This window comes from Diplotaxodon limnothrissa, linkage group LG2 (assembly GCF_057381915.1).
Source record: "Diplotaxodon limnothrissa isolate DT_005_m linkage group LG2, D_limnothrissa_male_GT1.1, whole genome shotgun sequence".
In the NCBI taxonomy this organism is placed as follows: Eukaryota; Metazoa; Chordata; class Actinopteri; order Cichliformes; family Cichlidae; genus Diplotaxodon; species Diplotaxodon limnothrissa.
Window position 1 is genome coordinate 25,379,194 of NC_140597.1, and position 7,891 is coordinate 25,387,084.

The 7,891-nt window shown below is 37.8% G+C and overlaps 1 protein-coding gene and 1 long non-coding RNA gene across 2 annotated transcripts; one reads left to right on the top strand and one right to left on the bottom strand.

Moving 5' to 3' along the window:
• Window positions 1–415: 415 nt before the first annotated feature.
• LOC146638497 (uncharacterized) lies at window positions 416–1,415 on the top strand. Its single transcript, XR_014906659.1, has 4 exons — window positions 416–474; window positions 830–867; window positions 1,169–1,253; window positions 1,353–1,415. It is a non-coding gene; the product is annotated as an uncharacterized LOC146638497 (long non-coding RNA).
• A 3,747-nt stretch (window positions 1,416–5,162) lies between these two features.
• On the bottom strand, window positions 5,163–7,229 carry LOC146638498 (uncharacterized). Its single transcript, XM_085364184.1, has 3 exons — window positions 7,221–7,229; window positions 6,162–6,269; window positions 5,163–5,597 (listed from the first exon to the last, which is right to left on the bottom strand). The coding sequence occupies exons 1-3, from the start codon at window positions 7,227–7,229 to the stop codon at window positions 5,163–5,165; spliced, it is 552 nt and encodes a 183-aa protein (XP_085220310.1).
• Window positions 7,230–7,891: the final 662 nt, after the last annotated feature.

Consider the following 7,891-nt stretch of genomic DNA (forward strand, 5'->3'; position numbering starts at 1 on the left):
CAGGTGTCAGTTGTCAAAAAAAAAATTGTCAGGTATCAGACAAAAAATTGTCAGGTGTCAGAAAAAAAGAAAGTCAGGTATCAGAAAAAAATTGTCAGGTGTCAGAAAAAAAATTGTCAGGTATCAGAAAAAAAATTGTCAGGTATCAGAAAAAAAATTGTCAGGTGTCAGAAAAAAAAATTGTCAGGTGTCAGAAAAAAAATTGTCAGTTGTCAAAAAAAAAAAAAAGTCAGGTATCAGAAAAAAAATTGTCAGGTATCAGAAAAAAAATTGTCAGGTGTCAGTTGTCAAAAAAAAAATTGTCAGGTATCAGAACACAAGGTACCAGAGAGAAAATCTTCCTGCAGGTGGCGCTGTTGTCATGTCCCACCCGAATTGATTTCCAAATATGTCATCAACGTGTGACCGTGGGAGAGCGTAAGGTCATTGACCTCACCGGAGTTTTACCGTGGTTCAGGCTCCTAACGACACAAGGTAAGTTTAACTTTTTCTCCCTTTTGTTCATATTTTTGCCACAGTTGTGTTATATTAAGTTGCAGTTATGTTGTGAAAGTTACATATCAGAGACGGAAAGCCAGTTTTGTACGAAACCAAATCAGTACTATTTTTGTCTGGCTAATTCATTCTAGCTAGCGACAGTGGTGAAACGTGATTCAAATTTAAACTGTTCAGTAATTGTTTTGTATACATTTCAGCAAATGGACAAGCTGAAAGCTCACGAGCAGCCTGCATCCTTTCTGTCGCTCTTTTTCTTTATTTCTCTTTTCTATATTGCTACTGTCGGGATATTTTTTGATCCCGATATGTTTTTTTCTGTTGTTGTTTTTAGACTTTGCTGCAATATGTCATCTGACGATGATGAAAGGAGTATCCGACTCTGGCTGGTTCCCATGACTGTACCAAAAATACTTTTTTTTTTTTTATTAAAAAAAGAGCATTAAAAATAAATGACTAAAGTACAACTTATTTATTAACTACTGTTCACCTCTTTCATATCAAAGAAGTGTATTTTTTGCTACACATGTTTTATTTGTGGGCACTGAATAGACGATGCTTTTAGTGTAATTGCCACATAAAAAGATTTAGTACTTTACTGGTTAATTACTTATGTTCAGTGTAAGAGGTGGGTGATCAATTAGACTGTTGTTGTTACACTTAACCTTTCAAGATATGATGATAATAACATTGTTCAACAAAGGCTTAAAACAAAAGGAAATCAGCTGTGCACTGAATTCATATGGGCATAAAATAAGGTAAGTCTGCATTTCAACAGTTTCCGTGACAACTCTCTAAAATGACAAAACATGCAGTTTGCATTTAATATAATGTAAGTCTGTGTTGTCTTTTAACAGTGAGAGGCATCTGAGACGAGTTTTAAAACTTCTAGGGTTGAAGCGAAGATGCCCCCAACGACCTTTTACTGAAATCCATAAAGCTGTGGAGGTAAGCGTTAAAACATCAGTGCAAAAAATATATATTTTCCTGAAGTCTGTGTCATGAGCTATTGTAGAAACAATAAATGTTATTTTCTGTAGTGATTTAAAAAAAAACAAACATTCAATTGTCTGTCTGTTTGTTTTTTAGAGTGAGATGAAACAGTGGTCTCCTGAACAAGGAATCAGGGCAATGGTAAAGCGGGTAAGGGATGTCAGAGGAGTGCGGCCTTGTTACAGGTTGGTTAAATAGTGTGTATATGATCAAGTGTTCTCTTGTTTTACTGTTGAGCTCAGAGTAAAATCTATTGTTACTGTAGAGACGATGTTGCTAATATAATGAGGTATATGGATGCAAGTGGTCTTCAGAGGAGATCTCCTGGAAAGAAGAAAATTCCCCGTCGGAATTACATCAGCCGTGGTCCAAATGACACACGGCACATTGATGGTATTTATTTTATCTTTTCAATTAACCTTCCAAACATGTTTTGATGGTACTTCTGTTGAAACAAATTGTAATTATTATTTGTTGTTTCATATAGGCAATGATAAACTGAAGTTCTTTGGAATGTGGATACATTTGGGGATTGATGGGTAGGTTTGAATATGGCATTCGCTACTTAATTTATTATATTCAGTGATAGTACAAAGTTGCTTCAAGATAAGGATGTGCGGTAAACTGAGGTGTTATCTCTCCTGAGTAGTCTAGGGCAGGGATGGGCAAGTCCAGGCCTCGAGGGCCGGTGTCCTGCAGGTTTTAGATGTGTCCTTGATCCACAGCTGATTCAAATGGCTAAATTACCCTCACAACATGTTTTGTAGTTCTCCAGAGGCCTGGTAATGAACTAATCATTTTATTCAAGTGTGTTTACCCAGGGTGATATCTAAAACATGCAGGACACTGGCCCTCGAGGTCTGGATTTGGCCAAGCCTGGTCTAAGGGACCAAGATAAAGTATGAATAGTGAAGGAGGATTCAAGATGGCGGTTTTTAAAAGGCTTATTTCCTGCTAGTCTTAAAGTTCCATTTCAGACTGGCAGTTAATTTCAGGGAGGGCCAAGACCAACACAACAAACAAAACATCCCTGATATAAAGTAAACAGAATTTAACTCCAAAGAAAATAAAATGTACAATTTACGATAACCTACCTAACCAACACATAAACAGGAGAATACAAGGGATTACAAAACAAAAGGCAGCTCTCCCCTCGCGTCAGTCTGAACACAGTCAAGAGTCACATTCAATTCCAAAGGCATGTAAGCCTACACAACTATGGCAGTCAAAATGGCCGGAGGAACCAGAAACAACGCCTAGACATAATACAATGGAAAACCAGCATACTCTTGGGGAATGTAACAAAAACCAAACACAGTGCCAAAACATGATTAAATCATATGTACAAGTGGCCACTTTTCTGTTTCTTTCTTTTCAGATTTTCCAGGAAGGTTCTATGGCTAAAGGTGGGCACATCCAACCGCAAGCAAAACTTTGTGGCCAGATACTTCTTTGAGGCTGTTCAAGAACAGGGTGGTATGCAATATACTAAAAAATGGGGGGTTAAAAAAGATTACATTTTGTTAATAAATTTATTTTTTCATCATTCACTAATTATCTTCAGTTTGTGTCTTTAGGCTGTCCTCAAATGATTCGGGGGGACAGAGGAAAGGAGAACCTTGTTGTGGGTCAAATGCAGATGGCATTTCACATGCGAGATCTTGGGAATCAGGCATGGAGGTGCTTCAGAATGGGGACATCAGTGCACAACCAGGTATGTCTTTAAGCTGGTAAATGACTATTTCTAAAGTAACAACCTGACAACAAAACTGATAATGTCATGTTTCTGTTGTTTAGAGAGCTGAATGTTTCAACAGTATTTTAAAGCGGACATGGATTAAGAAATGGCTGACAACATTTGAGGTAAAGCAAATCTTTCACCTGTAAAACCTATTAACAAAGAGTAGCCATCCAAATTTCGTTAAACATACGATGGATTAGTTTATCTGAAAACACAAGGCCAGAATCTGTGTTTATGTACATCTGTACCTTTTCACTAATGAAATTCTCACCTTCACAACTTATGTCTTTTTCAAAACAACATGCGTAGGCCATGATGGAGTCTGGGATCCTTGAACTGGACAATCCTGTGCACATGTAAGTCAATATTTTTAGACATGAAAAATAATCAAGCAGCAGTATGAAAGTATGTGGTCTAGGAATGCCTTTGTTTTTTGAGTACTGATTAAAATTTAGCTTTTACTTATTCTACCTCAAAGAAGCAGATGAACATATTAATTTTTTAATTCTCCTTTTTCATAGCAACTGCTTGCAGTACTCACACTTGCCACTGCTTCAAAGAGACTTAAAAACAGAGCAAACAGTTTGGAACACCCATGACATCCGCAAGCAACGCAATGCACCTGGTCCATTTGGGAAACCCGACCTTCTGTTTACCTCACCACCTCCTGGTATGTCATTTGAAAGCCTGTGGGGTTTTATTTTTTTGTTTGTTTTTTAACTTTCATTAGTTTACTTTTACTTTGATATAGCACTCTTCACAGGATAAAAACCACAAAGTGGCTTCACAATAATATAAAACAGATAAACATAAAACAGCACAATCGAACATACAGAATAAATGCAATCAAGGAAACGTAATGATGGAGGCAGAGCATTCCATGACCTGGGAGCCACCGCTTTGGAAGATCTCTTGCCTCTGGTCTTCTGGTGGGACTACTAACAGCCATTGATTAGATGATCACAGGCTGGGAGAGGGAGCGTGGGGTTCTATAAGATCAGAAATTAAGGCAGGAGCTTCACGATTCGGAGCATTGAAAGTCATTACTAAAATTTTAAAATGAATTTTCTAAAATATACTGGAAGCCAGTGTAATGAGCGTAAAACTGTTATAATGTGCTTTCTCTTTTGTGTCTTCCGAAGAAGCCTACTTGTAGTACAATAAGAGATTTCTGAATTTCTACTGTCAATACTAAAATGGCTTCATATTGACACCTTTAACTAAAAATTTATCTAAATGTTTGAGTGATATTTCCATCTTTAAGTTTCTGTAATAACATCTGTAAACACTGACTGCTTCTTATACAGGTTCTAGAACAGCTTTGTCATTATTCATTTATTTTTAACATTCAAAGTGAACATCTTTTCAATATTGTCTTTCATTCGCAGGATATGGCAATGTGCTGCACATTGTTGACCCAGACCTTTTAGACTATGCCAAGCAATTAATCTGTGAGGGAAGAGCCTTCACTGGTAGCAAACCAGGAATTCAGAGACATGTGCCAGAACATTTTAGAAAACAGCCAGTTTCCCTGCACACCTGATGGTTGCCTTGCTGCATACCTCATGCTAGTCCAAGAGCTCACAACTGCCATGAACAGAAATGCAGTTCCTACACTTTCTACGTTTGCCGAGGCAAATGACATATACATCTTTCTGAAGAGAGAGAGGATGGAAGGTGCACCAGTAAACATTTCCAATGACCAATAAAATCATACAACAGTGTTTGTTAACATTTATTTATCCTTGTTTAAAATCAACAGGTAATTTGAAAACTGTCTGACCAACAAAATGTACAATAAAATGTTGAAATACAATTGACAAGGTGCCATCTTTCATAATGATTCAGTGTTTCATTTACCACAACTTTTGTTAACAATAATGTAGAACATAATTCACATTGAAAGACTTTTGAACTGCAGACTGTAGCAACATTACCACTTGTAGCCATATCGGCTCGTAAGATCAAGGCCTGACTTGAGAAACTTAACATCAGATGCGGAAGGCCTTGAGTCTGGGTCATAGCTCACCAAACCACCAAGAAAACTGTTTTTGTCACTGAGATGTGATAGGGCATGTGGTGGGGTTTTGGTGGCCATTAGTGCAGCCAGTTCTCTTTGTTTTTTAACCATCCACGGAGCGGAACCCGTCAGGATCTCCAGATATGTGGCTCCGAGGGACCACATGTCTGTCTGGAACGAGGCCTCTTCAAACATCAGTATGCATTCAGGGGCCATGTAAAGATATGTGCCACCAGCTGGACCAGTAGCCTGGGCAGTGAACTTACTCCCTTGACGAAGCATCACAGTGTCTCTTATGTTTGCCATGCCCCAGTCTGTCAGGACTGCCTTCTTAGAAGGGTGGTGAACCTATAAGGTATACATATGAGAACTTACCAGGTTGTCTAAAATTTCACAAATGTTATCAAAAATGTCATTCCAAAGACCACAGCTCATAATTGGGGAAAAAAAAAAACCCTCAAAGCTTTTAGCACCCAGATCACCCAATCACTGCAGATTTATTCTGAGATTGTTTATTATACCCAACATTAAAATTAACAGATTGGTTAATGATCCAACCCGGTTTTATAGTCCTGTGCATTTTTTAATCCCCATTCCACTTAAGCAAGTGGTACAGACTAATAAAATAATAGAAACTTTCAGTTTGTAAAGCCTAAACTTACAACATGTTTGGGAATTTTGTAGGTGTGCAAGAACCAACATATTAAAGAAAAATTGGACTATTAAAGAAACAATGTAAGGCTTCTTACTTTAAAAAAAAAATCCTTTATATGAATATGCCAGAAAAGTTTCTCATTGTTCAAATGTAGTGTTTAATAGACTGAAGAGAATAAAGTTAAATAAATAATATACTATTTTTATTTTGATCTTCAAAAACAAAGTGGAGAAAAAGAAAAATACAATATGGCTTACCATGACATTTGCTGGCTTTATATCCTGGTGAATGATTCTCTGTGCATGGATGTACTCTACTGCCACGGATAAGTCCAGTGATATGAAACCGGCATCATCCCCTTCAAGCTATCAAGACAATATATAATATTAATAAAACAATGCATAGCCAGGTGTGACAATCTAACATGTCTACCACTGGAAATGTATTACTTCAAATAGGATTAGTATTCAAATGCAACTGCTCGTAAGCTTTCAGCTTGTCCATTTGCTGAAATGTATACAAAACAATTACTGAACAGTTTAAATTTGAATCACGTTTCACCACTGTCGCTAGCTAGAATGAATTAGCCAGACAAAAATAGTACTGATTTGGTTTCGTACAAAACTGGCTTTCCGTCTCTGATATGTAACTTTCACAACATAACTGCAACTTAATATAACACAACTGTGGCAAAAATATGAACAAACGGGAGAAAAAGTTAAACTTACCTTGTGTCGTTAGGAGCCTGAACCACGGTAAAACTCCGGTGAGGTCAATGACCTTACGCTCTCCCACGGTCACACGTTGATGACGTATTTGGAAATCAATTTGGGTGGGACATGACAACAGCGCCACCTGCAGGAAGATTTTCTCTCTGGTACCTTGTGTTCTGACACCTGACAACTTTTTTTCTGACACCTGACAATTTTTTTTCTGACACCTGACAACTTTTTTTCTGACACCTGACTTTTTTTTTTTTGACAACTGACACCTGACAATTTTTTTTTCTGACACCTGACAACTTTTTTTCTGACACCTGACAACTTTTTTTCTGACACCTGACAATTTTTTGTCTGACACCTGACAATTTTTTTTCTGACACCTGACAACTTTTTTTCTGACACCTGACAATTTTTTGTCTGACACCTGACAATTTTTTGTCTGATACCTGACTTTTTTTTTTTTTTGACAACTGACACCTGACAATTTTTTTTCTGACACCTGACTTTTTTTTTTCTGATACCTGACAATTTTTTTTTTGACAACTGACACCTGACAATTTTTTGTCTGATACCTGACGATGTCCTAAAATGTACACCGTACATGTGACTTCAAATCAATACAAAGGTGACCTTAACGATCAGATTTATCGCATGATGAAACACTTCTGTCCTAACCGGATGGTCAAGGAAGCTGTTGCACACATGCATAAGCCATGAGTGCGTCACTTTATAGTTGTTTGACAAACATATATTGTATGCTATGGTCTTCCCAGTCATCCCGATCAGCGTTCTCCAACTAAACTGGGGGAATATTGTTAATTAGTCACCTGTATGTGCACAAGGCTGCTTTCACAGATTTTATTCCTTAGGAGGAACACAGATAATATTTAAGAAGAGGGAAAATGTTACATCATGTGATTTTCCCACTTAGCCTGCGCAGTCCTTTCTCAGCGCTTTCTTCCACGCTTGGATAAAAGCCGTCTTCGAAGTGCACTTACAGAAATTTCTCATCATAAACTCAGCTATGGGCAATAATTCACACAAATTCACTTCAAATGCTCTCAGCCAATGGAGTAATGAAAGGTATTTTGCAAACAATTGGTCCCTCTACTCCTACTTTGCACCAAAGGGAGAAGAAGCAGTGACTGAGTGAGCTGTGACATTGTGCTAGCGTCAGCAGGCGCTCAAGGAAACGGGCTCCTCCGGCACACGGAATTTAGCCAGGATTAATGAAGATGCCAAAGTCACCCCTTGGCTCCTGGCTC